Below are 23,163 nucleotides of genomic sequence, written 5' to 3' on the forward strand. Positions count from 1 at the left end.
ACATGAAGATGGAAATGGTGGGTGATTCCCCACTAGTGTTTTTCTGCGGTTCAGCTTCCAAATGACCTCGATTTTTTTTTTGCGTTTCCACACGTGGGAAGGCGATCCTAGCAGCAGCTTCGAAGTCACTGCAGGTGTTGTCTGGTTTTTTTCCATCCCGCTTTCCCCCAACTTATTTGTCCATTCGCAGCAGATTAGGGATTTTAATCATGCGGAATTCTTTATCCGATGTTCTCCCCACCCTTGCCCTTTTCTCCTGCCCTTCGAATCGACTAAATTTGATTGGTTGATCACGTTTTCCAAGCCACACCCACTACCTTTCCCTTCCTCTCTTGTTTCTCTTTTTTAAAAAAAAATATTAAAAACGTTGCAACGTTTCTACATGTCTGTGCAGAAACATATCCTGTTTCACATGACAACAGCTGCCCAATAACGGGTCAGTTTTTCAATGCGCCAGATTTGTTACTTGTTGCTCGCTGACAGCTGACAGCTTCTGAGGCAGAGGGAAAGCAGGGTCATTTCCCCTCCAAATGTCAATAACCAATACTCATTCCACGATATTGGCGGGAAATGCTCTGACCTATCAGATGTGTTTGTTTGATGCAACGTTTATACGTAACAACATGTGTTTTGAGAAAAATGTTGGTGTTTGTTTGATGCAATGTTTATATGTAGCAACGGTTTTTTTTTTTTTTTAAAATAAAAACAATAAAGAAGAGCACGTCTGTTGACACTTCCCCAGGAAAAAGCAATGAGGAATCGATTTTTATACTGGCAAATTCCACACGATGGACTTTGAGCATGGTGAGATGAAATGTCAACGCGAAACAAAAGCCTTAATGTGGACTCGGGGAGTGGTGGATTCGTATGACTCCACTGCAGCACGACTGCTCAGAAAGCCCGATCAAAGTCGATCATGCGGAATCCCCCGGTGTCTGTCTGAATTTTGGCAGGGAGGAGCCCTGGGATAAGGATAACACTATCTATTTCATCACAGTTTGCTAGGGGAGGGGAAAATTTACAGCCAAAATGAGTTTATTCTATGTAGTACACTTTTATCCTGTTGTTTCTTCATGGACCTCAGGATGGCATATATGATTCTCCCATCCCATTTTATCCTTGCAGCAATATTATGAGGTCGGTTATGCAGAGAGAGAACGAGCGAGTGGCCCAGGCACACCCAGCCAGCTTCAGAGCAGAGGGTAGATTTGAACCTAGATCTTCTTAGGACCTACTGCAGTTCTCTAATCACTACTCCACACTGTCTCTCTTTTGAAACGAAAGGGAGGCGAAAACTAAATTGTCTCTATAATTAAAATATTTTTATAACCAATTTGAAGAAGCCAAATCATGATTTTTAAAGCAAAAAAGCATCTGATGAAAAAGTGTACTTGATATGCTAAGCAAGAGAGTGTGATCACAGTACTTGCGCTTTTATGACTGTGTTGAAACTTTTACTTTCAAAGAAAAATGAGTATTAAAATGAAAAGTTTGTGAATAAGAGAGGAAACATAAAATAACTTAGTCTTCAGCTGACGTTATAACAGTGCTGAGTAATCAAATTTCAAGTTTGAAAGTCTTGTTAGAATTATACTTTACTTGTCTAATACTCCAACTCTCTGTTTTTCTTGTCTTTCTTATCTTCTTTCTCACTGATCTTCCTCACAGTTCTTCAGTTAATCACAAATGCCTCCTTCTCTCTGTTGTAAGAGTTTTATCTGTTTAGTCAGGAAAACAGGCATATGGGGAGCATAATATCCAAGTATAACGGGTAAAATAGCTGTTAAATTCAGTCGCAGACAAAATGGGGTAAATACAGACCAAGTAAAGTTCAACTAGCATGAACACGCCAAAAAAAGCGGCATTTATTTGTAGAACATCATTATGTTTACACATTTAATTTCCAGATTCTTTTTTTTAAAAAACACCCTGCTTTACTTTAGCATATCTCTTGAGAATATTTCAGTACTACAGTTACTTTGCTGTAACTGTGAATAAATTTCTTTGGCTTCCCAAATGCAAATCTACAGTTAAAATGCTGGGCTTAAAATTTTGTTAAGCCTCTTCTTGCTGATCATGATTTGGATATGTCAAAAAACGGTTTGCTGGCTCTCCTCTTGCAAATTACTTTTTATATCGTTTTCCATTTCTTATTGTATAAATAGAATAAGTTGTGAGTGGCCCATAGTGGCGATCAAAGAATGAGCCACTGGTCCTAGGTGTGAGAGGTGAGCTGGAGGCAAAACTGTGTAGAACTGATAACATTAACAATCCGTGCAGCTTTGTAGTGGAAGGCTTTGAAGTTTCTTTATGTACTTGGAGTAAATAATTTCATGTTGGCTGTATGTAGCTACAGTTTGCAAACAACTGGTTTTTTTGTGTACTTCATGTGTTTTAGTGACCGGCGGTTGCTGCAGCCTGCTCAGGTGTGTGATATTTTCAAGGGCGTTATATTGGTGATCTGCTACTTCATGATGCACTATGTTGATTATTCCATGATGTACCACTTGATAAGGGGACAGTCTGTCATCAAACTCTACATCATTTATAATATGCTTGAGGTAAGCACATCCACATCAGAACACCTGTTGAAGTGCAGTTTCTTGAGCCCCGTGGCGCAGAGTGGTAAGCGGCAGTACTGCAGCCCAAGCTCTGCTCGCGACCTGAGTTCGATCCTGGTGGAAGCCAGGTTCAGGTAGCCAGCTCAAGGTTGACTCAGTCTTCAATCCTTTCGAAGTCGGTAAAATGAGTACCCAGTTTCCTGGGGGTAAAGTGTAGATGACTGGGGAAGGCAATGGCAAACCACCCCATAAAAAGTCTGCCAAGGAAAGTCATGATGCGATGTCCCCCCATGGGTCAGTAATGACTCGGTGCTTGCACCTTTACCTTTTAAAACATTCCATAACAACTTCAATGATTTGGGGCTTTGAAATTCTGGAGATTCTGAATTGTATCTTCTGCCATGGTACTTCATTTTATTTAGAACAATGGAAAGCAGTAAATATATTTGTTTCACCTTTTTTAATATTCAAGTTCCTTGTAGCATTTGTAAGTAGCCCAATTAAAACTAACAGATTTTAAAAATATTCGTACTGAAAGTGGATTATACTGTTCCAATGCAACAATATATTCTTAGTCCAATTGTTATGAGTATTATAAATAGGGTCCATAATTCAGAGAACTACTTTTGTGCTTGAGGGCATCTGGTAGGAGGTTTACCCTTCTTTCTCCTGTAGATTGAAGATCACCATGCCATAGAGTCCCCTCAGTTTCAAAAAATGCTCATCTGTTTTTGTGGTTCCGTTTCTATCCCAGCCCTCCTCTACCAGTTAAGGGCAGTTCTCCCGTTTTTCCCTTGCATCAGACCAGAAAGGTAGATGGAGCTGAGAGCGATGGATCCAGGATCACCCAATGAATTTCATGGCTCAGCTGGGAATTGAACTTGACTCTCCCCTTGACCAAGCCATCCATTCTTTCCACCCCACCACTTGTTACATTATTGCTACTTGTCCTTAATTTTTTTTATTGCTTCATTGTAGAGTATTATGGGGAACAGGTGAATTTAAAATTGTCAGTGATGTAACAAGTGAATTTAAAAAGATAGCATATGAATGTATAACTATCCAGGTCCACCTTCTCTAGGAAGGATTGCTTTTGGTGCACAAGGTTAATCTAGTCAAAAACACTCCGAGCCATGTAGGAGCATTGATAGATCCAAAAGCTCTCTGAGTTCCATATTTGAATCCAAAGGGGGGTGCTATCCGCTCCAAAACAAGCTGTATATCGAATGCTGTATCAGTGGATCTAGTGGCAGAAAGTACTTGGGGTGTGCACAGGAAAAACATTTGGTAAATTCGGTTCGGTAAACCAAACTGGAAAAAAATTCAGTATTCCTCAGTTTGGTATAGTGGTTAAGAATGGCGGCACTCTAATCTAGAGAACCAGATTTGATTCCCCTTCACTTGAAGCCAGCTAGGTGACCTTGGGTCAGTCACAGCGTCTAGGAGCTCTCTCAGCCCCACCCACTTCAGAGGGTGATTGTCGTGGGGATAATAATAACACACTTTGTAAACGGCTCTGAGTGGGCATTAAGTTGTCCTGAGGGGGCGGTATATAAATCAAATGTTATTATTGTTATTATACCAAATTGATTCTCTGTTTTGGGTCGGTATTACAGAGCAAATTTTGTAAAATTTGGCCATTGTTTCCTATGGGAAACTCAATTCAGATTTTTTCCCGTGGCCTGGTTTGTTTGTTTTTGACTAAATTAGTAGGGAACCTACTCCTAGCTGTCCTCTAACAACCCCCCAAGTTTCATAAAGATGGGATCCTGGGGGGGGATTTTATGCCCCCTCCCAAAGGAGGTGCCCTCCGCCACCTCCAGTCTCCATTATTCCCTATGGAGAAAACTCTGGGGACTATCCAGGGGATGGGGGTGGCATTTTGCAAGCAAAGACCATTTGCATGGGGGACCTACTCCTAGCTGTCCTCTAAAGACCCCTCAGTTTTCAGGGAGATTGAACCCCGGGGTCAAATTCTGTGGGCCCCTGAACAAGGTTCTTCTGAGCCACTCCATTTGTTCCTATTATGGGGGGGGGGGGAAACTCCAAGCTGACTCCCACTGCAGAAACACATGGACCAAGCACCCCAACACCCCCCCAAAGAAGAACAACCCACAATTGAACACCAAACCAACTTCTGTGCCAACAGAAAACCGAACCTAGCAAAAAACACCAACCAAACTTCTGTAAAGAAAGAGCAAGTCCCAAAAACAGAGGAAAACAGACCTCCTCCAAAGAAACACCAGCAAAAATTTACAGCAACGAAGAAAGCACCCACAACAAGGGGAAACAGCCCCCCCCCGCCCCCGAACAGGCAGCAAAACGAACAGTAAATATACCTCAACAGCCAGAAATCAAAGCCCCTCCCCTACACAAAAGCCCAACAAAAGCACTCCCTCACACACAGCAAAAAGTTTTTAAAATGTGTAGTAAAAAAACCCCTTTCATTCATATTCATATATGAAGTCATGCCGTGAAGTTATAACTATGTTTATGTCATCTCAGTAAAATATGTAATGCGACAGTGTCTAATGTTATAATAATTCAAAACTCTAAATACACAAGTCCTTGAACTGGCCATTCTTGTATCCTTGTTCAGTTATAAATGGATCACCCTGAATTGTAGAGTGTGGTTGGGATGAATTTTTATTGTCGCATTGAAGTCAAACGAATGTTGTAAAAGAGAAACATCATTTTTCAAGATTAAAAATCCCTTTTCTTTTTCCAGGTAGCAGATCGTCTTTTTTCTTCTTTTGGTCAAGATATCTTGGATGCTCTTTATTGGACAGCTACAGAACCAAAGGAGAGGAAAAGAGCACACATAGGTGTGATCCCCCACTTCTTCATGGCCGTGCTCTATGTCTGTATCCCTCTGTGTCACAAATATGATTACAGAGCCGTTTAATGTCGGCTCTTTAAAAAAGTGAGCCTGATTGTGCTTGACGGTCTATGAAACTATCGACATAAGAACTGAAGTCTGTGGTTTTATGTAATATTTAGAAGCTTTTATCTGGCAAGATCTGAAATTAGGGCTCTAGTTATTCCTTTACTGACATGATTCAGAAGGTAAGTTTAAAAATATATATATATTTTATTGAAGAACCATATACAACCAATTAATTACAATTCATAACCAAACAAAAATACTATTTGAAGTATATTATTTCAACTCCTTGTAGAGAGTGTACATTACACATTCAACCTAATGTTATAATTAACATTAGATATTGATAATGCAGTGTTATTGCTGGTCCTGTATTTAAACTATGTTCTTTTTTCCCTTTACTTTACAACACGATCATTAGTTAATGCTATAATACACTCGACAATACTAATTTCTCAGGTTCTTCGAGGTCTTCTATCTTCTTGTATCAATCCTTATAATACAACTAATTATCAAACAGGTATATGTACAGAAACTTGAAAACTTGAGCAGGTCTAGGGAAGCCCAAGTAGTGGGCTGGGAAAGAAATCCAAAAAAGAAAATCTGCCCCATTCATAGGCCTGTGATGTGGGCGCACATACTTAATTGCTGCCTATATCCACCAGCTCCTTGCATACAGAAAATTCAGGGTTATTACATATTCAACTTACTAATTGTAGTAAAAGTCTTCAAAATTTAGAACTTAGAACCCCTCTAATTCTATTTCTCCCTTTTCTGCTTCTTCAGTAACAAAGTTCATTGCTTTTAGCTGAAGTCAGTGGAGATTGAGTCTTTTTTCAGCTCTAGTTCCTACTTGCTTAAGCCTGCAATCCCTGCTGCCTCCGTTCACCTGGCAAGGCTCGGGGAGGAGGTGCTCCTTCTCCCTGAGCCTCATCTGGTGAAAGGAGCGCCCGGGAGAGAAAGGGGGGTTTGCAGGCTTAAGCCTGCAATACCCGCCACCTCCTTCATCCGCCGGTGTTGGGGCCGAGGAGTTTCCTGGCCCCGACAGCGCCGGCACTCAGCTGCTCATTGGGGGAAGCACTCTGAAAGCACTCTGAAAGAGCCACTAAGCTAAAGACAGTTTTATGGGAACGGGTGCTTTCTTCTACCAGTAGCCTGACAGCAAAATCCTCCATTTTAGCAGAACTCACCAACAGGTTTGATACAACCCTGACAAGCACCTTGACCTCAAGCGCTATGAACCCTTCAGCTCTGACAGCATCATCTCAGATCCAGCAATGCTCCAGATCCAGAAACCTGTCAGAGCCAACAACTAGAGCCCCATTGTCAACACTGAAATCTTACGCTTCAGATCAGATCCAAACTGTGAAAGGTCGAGGCCCTTGGAAGCAGTCAAACCCGATCCAAAAGGTTTCAAACTGAGAGCACTATGTTCTAAACCTACGTTTATCTACGTTTGCAGATAATTGTACAAAACAGAAAGGTACAAAAACATACAGACAATTGTATGGCCATGTTGTATGTCAACAAGCAACGGGGTATGGCTTCAAGAACCCTGTGCTTGGAATCTCTTCTGATTTGTGATTGGGCCATGCGACACAAGGTCTCCCTTCAGGTCATTCACATTCCTGGCACATCAAATGTCGTTGCAGACAGACTGAGCAGATTGGATTCCATCAATCACTAGTGATCACTAAAGGACTATTACATACAACGGGTGTTTGAGCAGTGGGGCTTTCCAGTGGTAGACCTGCTTGCCACCAGGGAGAACAGCAAAGCACCAGTATCCTGCTCCGGAGGAGAAATAGACCCAGGAGATGCTTTTCAGATGAAGTGGTCAGGATGCCTGTTCTATACCTTCCCTTCCATAGCCTTCATCGCCCCTATGATCAGCAGGATGCACACAGAAGGGACCAACAACATTGTAGTAGCCCCATTCTGGCCACGTCAACTGTGGTTTCAGCGTTTGCTTCTAATGACCAGAGGTTGCTATTCCCATCTGCCCATTGTCCTGGACCTCTTACAGTGCAGAGGAGTGGAATATCACAACCTATCCAGACAGAGGACCACAGCATGGCTAATCTTACATTAGAAGACAAAGTCCCTGAAGGAGTAGTGGAGGTTATACTGAATGCTAGGAAACCAAATACCAGGCTGCCATGTAGGTTGGACAAAGAATAAGGAATTTAATCATCATACCTGTCCACTTGAGTTTGTTTTGGAATTCTTGCTAGTTTGAAACATGAGGGGCTGTTTGTCTCATCTGTTGAGGTCCACTTAACAGCAATATCTGCATTCCATGCCCCTATAGGTGAGAAAACAATTCTTTCCCACTACAAATCTAAGTTATTCCTTAAAAGACTTGTTCCCACCTATAAAGCCAATTGTACAACAGTGGTCATTCCCTCTGGTGCAGTGAAAACTGATGACCAAACCAATTGAGCCTTTAGCTACATGTCCCTTAAGGGCGCTATCATGTAAGGTAGTGTTTCTAGTGGCTGTTACTACAGCCAGGTGAGTAAGCAAACTGGCAGTGCTTAGAGTAGACTCATCTTTTATTAAGGTGCATCCAGAAAAGATGGCACTTAGACCAAGTCTTGAATTTCTCCCCAAAGTGGTATCAGTTCCATACATCTCAGGAGTGAGTACTCCCCGTGTTTTCCCCATCACCTACTGTTGAATCAGAGAGAGCTCTACACACATTAGACATACATACTCTTCTGTATGGACTGTACTACACCCTTTAGATTGGGGGTACAGCTGTTTGTTTGTTCTTAAGAAAGGGAGGAGAGCTTCATCTCAAACCATTGCTAGACAATTAAGTTAGGTGGTTGTTGGGGGTTTTCCGGGCTGTATTGCCGTGGTCTTGGCATTGTAGTTCCTGACGTTTCGCCAGCAGCTGTGGCTGGCATCTTCAGAGGTGTAGCACCAAAAGACAGAGATCTCTCAGTGTCACAGTGTGGAAAAGATGTAGGTCATTTGTATCTACTCAGGAGGGGTGGGATTGAGCTGAGTCATTCTGTAAGAGTTTCCCAGGGTGTGGAATGCTAATGGCGGGAGGCTTCACTGTATCCTGAGGAGGTTCTTTTGCATATGGATTGGTGCTTGATGTGCTAATCTTCTCTGCAGGGCTATTGTCGGGTGTGGAGTGTTTTGTTAGCCTGGTGTTTTTCAGAACTGGAGCTCATGCTCTGTTCATTCTTAAGGTTTCTTCTTTCCTGTTGAAGTTTTGCTTATGCTTGTGAATTTCAATGGCTTCCCTGTGCAGTCTGACAAAGTAGTTGGAAGTGTTGTCCAGTATTTTGGTGTCCTGGAATAAGATACTGTGCCCTGTTTGAGTTAGGCTATGTTCAGCCACTGCTGATTTTTCAGGCTGTCCAAGTCTGCAGTGTCTTTCATGTTCTTTTATTCTTGTCTGGATGCTACGCTTTGTGGTCCCGATGTAAACTTGTCCACAGCTGCAGGGTATACAGTATACTCCTGCAGAGGTGAGGGGGTCTCTGCTGTCTTTTGCTGATCGTAGCATCTGTTGTATTTTTCGGGTGGGTCTGAATACTGCTTGAAGGTTATGCTTTTCCATAAGCTTTCCCATCTGATCAGTAATTCCTTTGATATATGGCAATATATGACCTATTGATATATGACCTACATCTTTTCCACCCTGTGACACTGAGAGATCTCTGTCTTTTGGTGCTACACCTCTGAAGATGCCAGCCACAGCTGCTGGCGAAACGTCAGGAACTACAATGCCAAGACCACGGCAATACAGCCTGGAAAACCCCCAACAACCATCGTTCTCTGGCCGTGAAAGCCTTCGACAATACAATTAAGTTAGGTTATGAACAGGCCAACTTACCCTGCCCACTGGAGATTCATACTCATTCCACCAGGTCCCAAGCATCGTCCACTGACTGCTCTTATCACTGTTCTCATTCAGGATCCCTTCAAGGCTGCAACGTAGTCATCAGCCGACACCTTCATAAGACATGGCGCTCTGGATGTCTATAGCAGAAGCGAATCAGCAGTGGGTCAAGTGGTGCTTCCGTCTTTGTTCCAGTGAAGAGCCTCACCCCTCCTCCATGGGAACGTGGCTAGCTAAACTTGCACGTGGGGCTACAGAGAAGGCCGGCAATGAAAACAGGGTTGTACTTACCTGTAACACTTGTTCATTGAGATCTGCGCAGGTACACGTACCCTCCCTCCTACCCCTCTGTGTGCTCTTCATTACTTACCTTGGAGAGTCCAACGGTTCAAGAGATGCTGAGGGCTGGAGGCATTGCCTGTTCCAGACCATGAGCTGTTTTGGCAGGAAATAGCTGTGCATGCACTGCAGAGTGGGGGGTGGGGTGGGGATATCACTTCTATAGTCTTAAAGCTACAGAACCTACTGATCGGCAGGCCTACTCATTCGTCGTCTCAATGTGTGCCTGTACAGAAGACTTCAGTGAACAACAGTTGCAGGTAAATGCAACCCTATTTTGCCTTGAATTACCCTGCCAAAATGAAATTTGTTCCAAACTTGTAAGCAATGCACTGCTAATGTATGTTATTGTGGTTTCAGTAGCAATTTGGTGACCCACCTGAACCATTGGTAGTTCATCACGGTTACTGATTACTGGATCTTCTCTCAGCAGTATTGGAATAAGTGCGTGTTAGTTCAGAGCAACTTTAAAAAGTGTTGAATGGTATATCACAGTGAAACCTGAATGTGATTTTTTTTTATTATTGTGGGGAGAACCTGAACGTGCCCGGGAATATGTGTAGCAAACAAATATTTTTTTTCCTTAGCATTTTTCCTTAACTCATCTCAACAGTCTTGCATGCTATCCTTATAATGGTCCAAGCAACAACACTCAATGTAGCCTTCAACTCCCACAATAAGTCGCTTCTTACGATCATGATGTCTAACAATGTAAGTGTTAAGTGGATTTAATACTTTCTTCTCAGAGTTTAATAACAATTAGTTGCTGTGTACACTTCAGCTTTCTAAGTAAAAAGTACGTTGTGAAAACATGCTTATACGTTAACAGATGCTCGGTCTAACATTAGTGGGAAATGTTTTTAAATATATCATTAAAAAAATCAAATGTGGAAATACTGCTTGCTTTCTATTGCAGTTTGTTGAAATAAAAGGAAGTGTTTTCAAGAAGTTTGAGAAGAACAATTTGTTTCAGATGTCAAACAGCGGTATGTATATTTGTGTCTCCTGTCTATGCAGTTGTGCCTGATGTAGTCTGTGGCTTTGATAGAAATGCAAGGAAGGTGTTGATGGTCTGTAGATTAATACAGATCTGAGCCGGCAGACTTTCAGGGCCGTCCCTCTTCCTTCCCTATGGTGGGAGGGGGGTTCTTTCTGCAAGCATAACCTCTTCTCTTTCTCCTGTGCCCCCTCCTGCCCCAGATTCTCTTGTGAATTATTATTCTGTGATCTTGGGAGTCAGATAGGAAATGAGGCGGGCTGGGGGAAAACAATCCTGTGAACAGTGTTGCTGAAAATGAAAGCCATAGATAAGTACTGCAAATCTGTACAGATTTAATAATTTGCTGCACTCAATGCACTGTGCTGTTAAAAACATCTGGAAGTCTGTTGTTCCTTTCTTCTTAAATTAGAGGCTGTAGATTGTAGAGTTATTAAACGAGGAAAAACTGACATGGCCTGCTGGAAAATTTTGTTGTTCTCTGAAATGCTACTGGACTTGGGTTTTAATCCATCAGAGGAAGGCTTCTTAGGCTAGAGAAAGTGGTAGAATACAAACCAATATGAGAATTTTACTTTCTCATTTTTGAAAGTTTCCCAAATAGTTTAAGAAGGCCAGTTGATATTTAATTGGGGAGGGGGTGTGTGACAAAATTGTTTCATGTTCTTGTTCTGGATGACTCTGATCAGGCCAGATTCAGATACAGGCATGCACCTAAGAAGCCCTAAGTGTCTAGTTAACTTTCCTATATTAAAATTTAACTCCTGGCAAGAAGTACACCGCAAATAACTTTTTAGGTTTGTTACCAGGTATAGTACACAAGTAATACTATTACAGAGTCTATGCTTCTGTTCTAAGCCTTTATTATTACAACATGATTATTCAGCATTCTTAATATTAGTTCAATCAACAGAAAATCACACATCCATTATAAAGGAGAGCAGTTATTTGAATCCAAGGAAGTATCTTAGCAATAGATAAGCAGGTCCCAGGCAAGGAGTTCCTGCTAGGAAGAAGCTCCCGATCAGTTCAGCTTCTCATATTTATAGAGTTTCAAAACCATTGCCTTACAATAACTAACTGCCCTGTTTCAAAGGGTTCACATTGTTGGCAAATTGTGCTTCTTAAAGAATATAAGAATTGTTAGTTCATTCTTGCTACGTTTTATCTTAACCATGGGAAATTAGCGATTACAAGTTTCTCATTCATATGAATATCTTTTGGACCTCAGCCCATACACTGATCCTTGAGTAATATCTCCACTTCTGTGAAGTTGTACATTCCTATGGGTTAGAGGGCTCTTCTGATCAGCACAAGGCCATACAACTGTGTTCCTCTTCTGTGTTGTGCCCCTCTCCAAGGTGATTCTATTCTAGGCCTCTTGACACCCTTTGTGGCATGTCTAGCTATGGGACTGGGCTAGCCGTATTTCTGTGTGCTGAGACATCGTCTATGATTTTCTTGGTCAAATCCAGCAACTGTTCTCCTGTAGTTCTAGTTATATCTGTAACATTCTGTCATTCATTTTCTTTCAGTCTCTTATGTCCAGACATTTTTCAGCTAATTCCTTATTTTTTACTCACTTCTTTATTTCAGTCATAATAATAATTATTATTATCTAAACCTGATCACTCTAATAATAAAGCCAAGAGGAGTTAATTATTTGGCACCTAGTAAATCTAGTCTTTTTTCTGTTGCATTTCTTATTTTAAACTCTGCTGATCTCCATCATTAGTTCTGAATTGCTTTGTTGAGAAAGATACCATCAGTCCTTGGCAAGTAAATCCCCAAGTTCTCTACAGCAATCACACAGGTGTTTTGGTTGAAGTAACTTTTATTAGAGATCTACCAGGTTCAAGGTACTCAGACAGTGGAAATGGCAGAAGTGACATGTTGAGAGAAATTATGGTTAGTTATAGGTTAAAGTCCCGCCTCCCAGGTTAGTAGCCTGTTGAAATTCTGGTGCAAATGCCAGAGACAAAAGTATCAGAGTTTAGACTACGACAAGCAACAATAGCAAATTGGGAATGAAATCACACCCATTCTCAGGGAAGATACAATTCAGACTAGCTGCATCTGGCCTCAAGGCCGTTGGCTGCAGAAGTGAAAGTGTTTAACTTCAAAGGAGAGATAACACACTGAACTCCCAAATAACAGTCATTAAAAAGTACTCAGAACTCTTCATAGGGTCAGAGGATTGATAGGTTGCACATAACATACCCATGACATGTAGTGCAGGCAAGCATACATGCCAGATACTAATTAGAGTAATTTCCTTGTTGTTATGATCTATTAGTGCGTGGGTATGAACATACATGTAGGCAGAAGTCGCACATTTTAAGATCCTGATCCAGAAAGTGGTCCTCTGTGCTGGTTTGACTTTCTCCTTCCCTGCTTATGCCCCCTGCCTGCTCCCTTGCACAAGCAATTGAGTCCCGGCAACTTAGATACAACACTGCCCAGAGGCTGGTGCAACCTGGGTGAAAAGTTTTGTAACTGATCTAACCAACTGCAAAATCCGCCCTGAGACGCTAAGTTCCTAGGATTCCATGCATGCAGTTTGACAAGGCAAGTGTGCACATGCACAGAGAGAGAGAGAGAGCTAGTTATGCTTGGGCTTCTGAGGGGCTGGTGGCCTGCAGGACAACCCCTCCCCAGGGCAGGAAGGGGAGCGTCAGGCCAGCAGAGCACTTCATGAATGTGCACCGTAAATTATGCAGATAGGTCCCAGTAGTCCAGCAAGACTCATTCCAGCATATTTAAGATGATCTGGTACTGCCCTTTACAGTAAACCTGTAGTTTTGTTTCAGAATGAAATAGACAAAAACTCCACAGCGGTGAAGCTGTTGATCTCTCCCTTTTCCTGCTCCTGACCGTAAAACACCATCTGGGAAACTGGCTTGCTTTCAACTTGTGTCTTTCTGTCTAATGGGCCTTCAGTATAACAGACCACCGGTCAAATTAATATTTTTAGGTAGAGATATGATCTTATTCTCCTTTTCAGATATCAAGGAAAGATTCACCAACTATGTACTATTACTGATCGTTTGTTTAAGAAACATGGAGCAGTTTTCATGGAATCCAGGTAATCTCTGCTGCCAGACAAGAAATACAGAAATGAAAAGCTGCAAACATGATTGCTTTATATTCACTGCCAAAAGCATATAGACACTTTTGGCTGTACATGTTTTTCAATACTGAAGCTCTATTAATTCTTTTAGTATGCATCCATGTTGTGTCACTAGACCTGGTTCTTAGATTTCACCCCAATATTTAATTTGAGTCGTGTTTGGAATATGCTGCAAATAGGTGATTTTCTTGAATGGACTTGGAAGCATGATGGATAAATGCATCCCGTACAATGTGGCATGCTGACAAATTTAAGTTCTGTTACCATGTGTGTTTCTGAAGCTGTCCGTATCAACTGTTGTCCTGCTAGAGCACCCAGTGCATAAAAGGCTGTCTACCAGAGGTTTTAGCTCTTCTATCAAATGAGAAAAATGTCTGATTGGGATATGATAGCAGATTGAGTGACTCATCTGGTAGTATAGAAGCAGTAGTACAATCCCAGTGAAGCGTTGAGTGTCCTTGTTTCTTGGCCACCCTTAGCATAACAGCATGGTTCCTCCACTGATTATTGAGCTGGACATGACCACAGCAGACCCTTGTTTTAAGACAGACAGACAGAAAGCATGGAGTGTAACTTAATGGGAAGAAAGGGTAAGTGGGAGGGAGGCTTGTGTTTCCCCCAGGCCTGTGTTAGCTGCAAGAGGGAAGGCTGTAGATCATGCCTCCTGCCCCCAACCTCTGTTGGTTTAGGGTGCCATCTGTGCAACAGAACCCTATGAGCCATTTGTATCTTCTGTTCCTGCTTGGCACAGAGCACATGCTCAGATTTTATTTTGCTGGGAGGTATTTGTTTAGCTCTTGTGCAGGTGGGACTGACACACGTTAAGGATGGAATTGGGCTAGCAGGGAGAACTATGAATAATTTATATCTGCACACCAATTAAACATCCACACAGGACTTTCGTTCTGCAGCATTGGATATACAGCTGCTTGTGTGCATTTTTATTCTCATTGTTAATTTATACATATGTGCCCTTTTGATCACAACCATCGAGTGTGTGAGATTGCTGGTATATTGTGGGAAAATCTGCAATTGTTGCCTCAGTATTTCAGTTATGTGTGACCTATACAACATATGGGTTTTGTCTGCTGTGTCAACAGAACTTACGCTTTTCTGTTACTGCTTTTTGTGCCATACTATGTGTGTTCATTTTATTTTGTCTTTTCAGACCATCTTTGGGTATTATTTCCAGATGTTTGTATGGTGATAGCATCGGAAATTGCAGTGGACATTGTGAAACATGCCTTTATAACGAAATTCAATGATATTACAGCGGATGTAAGTACATAGTTGAACTGTAGGCATTTTAAATTGAAATGTATTTGGTGTGTTCCCAGCGCTTCATGGATGTAGCTCTTGCACAGACAGAAGCCTCCAAAGAGGCCTATTTTTCCTTCCCCAACTGCATAGACAACTTCGTAGGAAGTGTCTAAGGCCATTAGAAGGAAGTCTTCACCTCCAAATCCCCACGTGGCCACCCCGCTTGTCTTGATGCAAGATGCCTGTGTGTGCACGTAGGAAGTGGAGACAGTGAAAGAGCTTTATTGAGATCTGTAGCAATCTGTGAACAGATTGTGCCCTTCAGTTCAAAATAGCTGAATCTAATTTTTTAAAAAATCATAGAAATGATACGTTATGCATAACAAACAGTGCAGAAGAAAACACTGTCCCTGTGTTGAATTCCCCCCCTTCCCTTATAATCCCTTATCTCATGTGATGATGTCATAATGTCAGAGAGGAATTCAAGTCATGAGCAACCAGCCCCATCATCCCATCCACCCTATGAGGAAAAGTTGGATAAGAATCAGACTTGAAAACCCAGGCAGTCCTTTCTGAAAACCAGGTAAGGGCCGTGGGTACCCATCTTGCTGGGATTGGAATTGTGGTATAGCCAAGCATCTGCGATACAGATCCAGATTCCAAATATACCCAGAAAATACCAATAAGGGTATATTTTTAAACTGGAAATCCCCAAATGCACATCCCTACTTTGAACCTCAGTATTGTTAGCAAGAACTCAGTTTTCTGCATCAGCTGATTTTTTTTTCTGGAACAAACACTTTCAATCACATCTTTGCCACACCTGTTGTTGGGTCAGGAGAGGGTTCTCATGTATTCCTGGGGCTGTTGAATAGGCAAAACCTGCTTCACTCGTGTCAGTGAATGGAACCGCTTCCTCCATATTTTTTGAATGGGGCCAAATCCCATTCACACCACTGCTTCTGTGTACATCAAAATAGCAACGAGACACTGGATCAGTACCCTCAAATTTTACCTTTTTCCTGACCTGCTTTGTCACAGTGTGATTGGCATGCATCCTTTTCCAAAGACAGTGAAAGACTGTCAGTAATAATATGCATTAAGTTTGCAAAGCTAAAATTATTTTTATAGTGAAAAGGCTGTAACAATATAATTCTGTTCTTTGCACTGATGATATGAAAATGCCCTACGTGCTTTGCTGTTTTCTCAGGTCTACAGTGAATACAGAGCTAGCCTTGCGTTTGATCTTGTTAGCAGTCGACAGAAAAATGTAAGTGTGGAAGTGGACAGGTTCTGTTTCTTGTGTTTCTGCTTTTCTTTCTCAATAATTTATTTATTTTATCAAATTTATACTCCGCCCTCCCCGAGAACAGGCTCTGGGCAACTAACATATATTATACAATTAAAACCATATACATATCTAAAATACCATAAAAACAATATAAACAACTGTTGCCATGATCAACTCAGGCTATAATAAAGATCTAAAAAAACATTTACCGAGCTGCGGCACAGCCCTGGGTGGCCCCCAGCAGAGCACACGAAGGGGACAATTCGCTGGCTCTCAACCAAAGTCCCGGTGGAACATCTCCATTTTGCAAGTTACTTACTTATTTAGAAAAATTTTATGCCACCTCTCCAGGGAACCTGCCTGAGGCAATGTTCACAGTAAAATAATGGAAATGAGTAGTTACTTAGAAGAATGTTCTAAAAACGACACGTCCTAGAGCAAGGAGATAATGTTGCCTCCACTATGACCTCTCTGGATGGCCATAAGAAAGGCACATTCAGTCTCAAGCCTACAGTTTCTTAAGAGGTTGTTTTAAGGATAACTGAAATATTTAAATTGTCGTATCAACTATATCGTTCAACAAATAAACAACTCTTGGTGGTCTCTGGCCCAAAGGAGGCCCGTCTGGCCTCGACTAGAGCCAGGGCTTTCTCAGTCCTGGCACCGACCTGGTGGAACTCTCTGTCTGATGAGACCAGGGCCTGGATTTGTTATCCTTCCGCCGGGCCTGTAAGACAGAGATGTTCCACCAGGCATATGGTGGAGGCTAGGCTGGGCCCCGTCAGCCACATAAAAGATCTGCCCACCACCCTATGCATGGGCTATATATGGACCAGGTTGAAGCACAGCATTTTATTGTCTTTTTATAGTCGTCATCTGAGGAGAATATTCTATTGTATAATGTGTTTTAATGTTTTATTTATATAATAAGTGTTTAAATGGCATTGTACGCATATGGAAAGGTTGTACTCTGCCCTGAGCCTGCCTGGCAGGGAGGGTGGACTAAAAATCTAATAAATAAATAAATAAATACTTAATTTTTTAAGATTTAGCCTTGATCACTTAGAAAGCCTCATGAGGCAAAGCCTCTCTTTTATCTTTCTTCACAGGTCAGGGAAATAAGTTTGTAGATGATCAGCCTGAGTTGATTGATTTATTTATTTTAACAGTATTTATGTTGGTTATGCTATAAGAAGAGCAATAAGAAGAGTTGAAACGTTTAAAGCTTTAGGGCAGGAAGAGGGTATCAGAGACAAGACAGCTGCTGTAGTATAAAGGTTAAGTGGTTGGGCAATGAATTAGCACTCTGCTGGTTCGAATCCCTTCCTGCCAGGAGCTCAGTAGGCGGCCTTGGACAACCCATTCCTCTCAGCCCAGCTCCCCAGCTGTATTTTGGAGATAATAATAACACTAACATTGTTTACCACTCTGAGTGGGCACTAATCTGTCCAGAAGAGTGGTATATAAGCACATTATTTTTATTATTGTCATATTTCATGTTTTTCTGTAATGTTTACAGTGTTCTAACTCTTCCATTAGATTATCTAGTGGGGTGGTATGGAGTGTCCTGACAGCTTGCTAATACAATGTCAGAAGACTTGATCTTCCTTTATAGCCCAGTGAATTTAAATTGCATTATTTTTAATTGGACCCACATTCAAGCGAATTTTTTTTGCTAGTTTGCAAGGCTAATTTTGCCAGTTAGAAATAAATTTTTGTTTTTCCTTTGACTCGGTGCCTTAGAAATGGCTGACACCGTTTAGAATATGCACCCAGTCCTAACGGAACTTGTTCTGCGTCTTTATTTTTCCTCCCCTCCCAGGCGTACACAGACTACAGTGATTCTGTTTCCAGGAGAATGGGCTTTATTCCTCTCCCATTGGCTGTTTTAGTAAGTCATGTATTTCTTGCCATATGGCAAAGACTTTCAGTAATGGGTAAAAATTTACCAAGGGATGAAATGTTCAGTATTTCTCTCAGTGCTTCAGTTGGTGCGGGGGGTGGGGGTGCTCTGAAGAGGAAAGGAACGAAGTTTAGAGGCCCGCCAATCTACCTAACCATTTCACTGGTGGGTACAGTTGGGGTAGAATGGCACATGTTATTCAGGGAGCTTTAAATTTTTAAAAGTGCTGGCTTTTAGACCATCTGAATATGGGTTTCAGTTTAAAATTGGATAAAGGGGGCTACTTTCCTTGCTCTCGATGAATGGTTAAGGAAATGGGATTATTTCTTAAACTTTACTCTGAAACAATCACAAGAGGAAGCTGATAAATTTTGGTGCCTATATAGAATGTAGATGTCATGACTCGTTGCCCTAACGCAAAGAGAAAGAGGGGGAGATAGTAACCTGGACTTTAATTGTGACTGAGCTTACAGTTTGTATGTTGCAAAAACAGCACACGATTAGTTTTAAAAACCATCAGGACTGTGCAGAGTATCACAGATATTCTCATTTCTGTTCTCTCTCTGTCTTCAGAAGTTTTTATTTGTTAAGCTCTAGTAAAACATAACTTTTTTGTCTCTAGCTCATTAGGGTGGTTACCAGTTCGGTAAAAGTACAAGGAGTCTTGGCCTGTGCCTGCGTTGTCCTCTTCTACTGTGGGTAAGTGTAACTTCAGCCATTTGTGAATCGTTCTGTTTTGATTTAGAAAACTGAAGAACTAAATATCAGCACCCAGAATTACAACTTTCAACTTGAACATCCCAGGGGCTCTTGCCTCATTTGCATCCACTTCCCTGGCCATTTCCATCTTGTGTGTCCTGAGCAGTGGGGCTGTGTTTTCTGCCATCATCTTGCGAGGTGGAAAAATCAGCAGTTCATCTTCGTTCTTCTGTGCCTCCAAACATGGGACTGCGCAGGCGCAGGCCAGCCGCCGGAAGATTTTTCATCGCTTTCCTCAGCTCCGAGGGGGCCATTGGGCGTGCGCCTCAGCGACCGTTTCCCGCCCAAACGGTCGCTGAGGAACATTTGGGGAGGACAATGGAGTTTTCCCCGCCACCGAAGGGGGTCTGGGAGTCTCCTCTCCATCCAACACTTTCTGCCACAGCGATGCCTTCAAACGCGCAGACCTCTCCTGTCTGGCTTAATGGGTAAACTTCTGGCAGATTTTACACGCTGGGACATTATGACCCTCCCCAAGGCAAAAAAGGCACAAATCATGCCCATCTGTTTGGGCCATCTTCATCTGGCACTGAGCACAGTGCTTGAATAAGGCCTTAGAGGCCATTTAGGGGTTCAGGCAATACGCGTCGTCAAATAACAGTCCAAGTCAATACACACCGAGTCCAAAATCAGTCCAAATCAGTCGGAAGAAGAGTAAGTCAAGTCCGAAATCCAAGTCAATACCGAAATAATCAATCATATACTATCAAGCACGGAGCTGCGAAGCAGACGTTCACTTCTAGCGGCGGCAAGGATGAACTGAGGGAAGGGGCCGTTGGTCACTGTTGGGGCATGTGACCGTTTGGGCGGGAAATGGTCGCTGAGGCGCATGCCCAACAGCCCCTTCAGAGCTGAGGAAAGCGATGAAAAACCTTCCGGCGGCTGGCCTGCGCCTGCGCAGTCCCCATGTGTGTCAGCACAGAAGAACTCGATGAACATAAGTTACAGGTATGTTAACTCTGTTTTCTCCCGATAGCACGAAAGAAGGGAGCTGTATTGAGCTCTGTAGCCTGATTCCAGAGACTGCGTAATTAGGAACTCCACTAGCCAAATTGTTCAGGCGCCCAACCCTATGTCGCTTCAGTATATATTGTTTTCAAATCTCTCTTTTTTTCTTGTCAGATGTTTTGTCTTAATAAGAAAGTTTCAGTTTTCCCCTTGAACTCGTTCGCAATGCCGTAGTGTATTTCTCTTATCTGTAGCCGAAGCTTATTGTCTGCATTCTGCTAAACCCAGGTTGTTTAAGTTCCACTGAGGGCAAAGAAACTTAGAGTGAAATCCTAAGCAGAGTTACTTCAATCTGGACTTAGGCTGGAGTAACTCTGTTTAGGATTTCACTATTAAAGTTTGCTGCAACTTTCTTGTTTCAGTGGGACTGAAGTTGTGTTCTTACACATGCTTGGGAGTAAAACCCTGTGTAGTCTGTGACTTACTTCCAAGCAATCATATGTAAGATCAAAAACAGGGTTGCACTTACCTGTAACTGTTGTTGATCAAGTGATCTTCTGTGTAGGCACGCATCCCCTCCCTCCTGCCCCACTGTGAACTCTCTGGAACCTTCATTTCGTGGTGGAGGGTTTGGTGGTAGCGTAGAAAGAACTGAGGGAATCGTGGTCTTTTTCCTGGTTATGATTGATTGATTACATTTATAGCCCACCTTTCCCGCGAGCGGGCTCAGGGCGGGTTACAGCAATAGATAGATTACAGAGTGAAACAGATAAAACAGTAAAACAATAAAATCACATCTTAATATAGCAGCATACGTTTCAGTATCCCAGATGGGGCGCCATTCCCCTTTCCCTGCACACCATACATATGGGGAAAGAGGGAGGGGGTGCGGCTGGTAAATTCTAACTCCCCGGCACATAGGAGGGCAGATGGACCATATAGCTCCCCCCACTAGTAGGAGACTAGCAGGGAGGCTACTTAGAATGGATCCAAGTGCTGGCCTCAACCATATGCCTGGCAGAACATCTCCGTCTTACAGGCCCGCCAAAAAGATACAAGGTCTTGGTGGGCCCGAGTGCCTTCTGACAGAGAGTTCAACCAGGTTGGGGCCAGGACAGAACCCCCCCCCCTGGCCCTGGTTGAGGCCAGCCGAGCCTCCCTGGGGCCAGGGACCACCAGTAGGTGTTTACCTGCCGATCTAAGGGCTCTCTGGGGTACATATGGGGAGAGGCGGTCCCAGGTCAAGACCAAAACCTTGAACCTGATCCGGAATTCCACGGGGAGCCAGTGTAGCTGCTGCAGAGTAGGAGTCACATGTGCCCTGAATGAAATTCCTGTCAGGACACGAGCAGCAGCATTTTGGACCCGCTGCAATTTTCGGGTCAAACCCAAGGGAAGCCCTGTGTAGAGCGAGTTACAGTAATCCAGTCTGGAGGTGACCATTACATGGATCACAGTCGCTACGTCATGGGTTGAGAGATAGGGGGCAAGCTGCCTGGCCAGTTGGAGGTGGAAAAAGGCAGTATGGGCAGCTACTGCGACCTGGGCCTCCACGGACAAGGAGGAATCCAGCGTCACACCAAGAGTCCGGACTGATGAGACAGGCACACGTGGTGCCCCGTCAAAAGCCGGGAGCTGAATCCCCCACATCTACTCCCCCATGGCCCAAGTACAGGACCGCCATCTTCATGGGGTTCAACTTCAGTCTGCTCTGCTTCACCCATCCAGACACGGCCCCCAACGCTTTAATTAGGGCATCAGGAGCAGAGCCAGGCCAGCCGTCCATCAACCGATACGGCTAGGTTTCATCTGCATACTGATGGCAACCCAGTCTGAAACTCCGTGCCAGCTGGGCGAGAGGGCGCTTTGCTGCCGAAACCATTATGGCAGGAAAGCGCCGAGGAGAGGAGGGGGACGTCCTGGTCTTCTAGAAGGCTCTGAAAATCTTTTCAGTGGCTGGCCTGCAGATGCATGTGGGACTGCCCAGAAGCCGTGAAGATGAACTATTCGTTATAACGGACTTCAGCTGTACTGGCACCATATAAATCACTTGAAGGACCAAATTAAGTGTGGCATGGGAGATCTGGATTTTGTGAAATGTTCATTTGGGGGCATTTTTTTTTAATGCTAGTTAGATCCACATGGCTACGATGAAGATTGGGAAAAGGAGTGATTTAGACCAGGGGAAGCGGCATGGATGGTAAAAGTCTAAACATCTCCTCCTATGGTACTTCTTCCCTAATCTTCAAAGCTGCCGTGTAAAATTTGTTAAAGGAATAAAGCAGCAGATCATGTTTGCGAATCTCACATATGGTTGACCCTAAATGTGCAGCTTGTTAAATTGTTGTTAACTGCATGATTGTAAAGTATTATAAACATGCAGCGATTGAGTCGCCTCTTTCCAGATTTTGGCTTGGTTTGTCCAGTTGCCAAAACAGTGGTAGATCCTTAGGAGTTTGGCCACGGTCCTTTTGATTAGTTGCCATTTTGGAATAAGGGGAGCTCTGACTTGAAGGCATCCAACAAAGTGACTTTTTGTTGTTCAAGAAATGGGATCCACTTACGAGTCCTTCTTGTTCTCAGGTTGATCTCACTCAAAGTCCTGAACAGCATCGTGCTGTTGGGAAAGTCATGCCAGTATGTCAAAGAAGCAAACATGGAGGAGAAGCTGTTCAACCCCCCTCCTGCTGGCACCCCTGCCAAACCTCTTGGTAAACAGCAAAGCAAGTACAAGTCCACTCGAGGTGAGTGGCACCATCTGGCTTGTGTTCTGGTACTCTTGTCTGCTGTGCCGTTTTTGGAAGCATTCTGTAGCAGTTGTGCTCCAACTCCAGAGACAAGATTTTGTTTACAAACCTTTGTATTGGTTGGATCTCATTGGGTTGTTGTATGGGATAGTTCTCTAAAATCTAAAACAGGTTATGGATGAGATATTACTAGTAAATCAGCAGTCTCCAACCTATGGTTCCAGAGCCAAATGTAGCTCAGTACAGAGCCAAACAAGGCTCTTTAAAAAGGAAAATGAAATCTTTAAGGTATAGTGGAGGGGTAAGTGGAATACTTGAATAACAAGTATATTGATTGATTGATTGATTGATTGATTGATTGATTGATTGATTGATTGATTGATTGATTGATTGATTGATTGATTGATTGATTGGGGTACTAAGTCGCTTTTCTATACTTAATTTTGGGTTCAAAGTAGCTTATACTTTTACACACACACAAA

At 42.8% G+C, this 23,163-nt stretch overlaps 1 protein-coding gene across 1 annotated transcript in view; it reads left to right on the forward strand.

The window, feature by feature from the left end:
- Positions 1–23,163, forward strand: part of TAPT1 (transmembrane anterior posterior transformation 1) — a 71,483-nt gene that overhangs the window by 42,666 nt on the left and 5,654 nt on the right. Inside the window, 10 exon segments of the mRNA XM_054999616.1 lie at positions 2,399–2,561; positions 5,290–5,425; positions 10,260–10,357; positions 10,563–10,632; positions 13,648–13,728; positions 14,942–15,051; positions 16,244–16,303; positions 18,147–18,215; positions 18,850–18,926; positions 22,518–22,678. Of these exon segments, the coding sequence (XP_054855591.1) occupies positions 2,399–2,561; positions 5,290–5,425; positions 10,260–10,357; positions 10,563–10,632; positions 13,648–13,728; positions 14,942–15,051; positions 16,244–16,303; positions 18,147–18,215; positions 18,850–18,926; positions 22,518–22,678 (1,025 nt within the window).

This window comes from Eublepharis macularius, chromosome 15 (genome assembly GCF_028583425.1).
Source record: "Eublepharis macularius isolate TG4126 chromosome 15, MPM_Emac_v1.0, whole genome shotgun sequence".
Taxonomy (NCBI): Eukaryota; Metazoa; Chordata; class Lepidosauria; order Squamata; family Eublepharidae; genus Eublepharis; species Eublepharis macularius.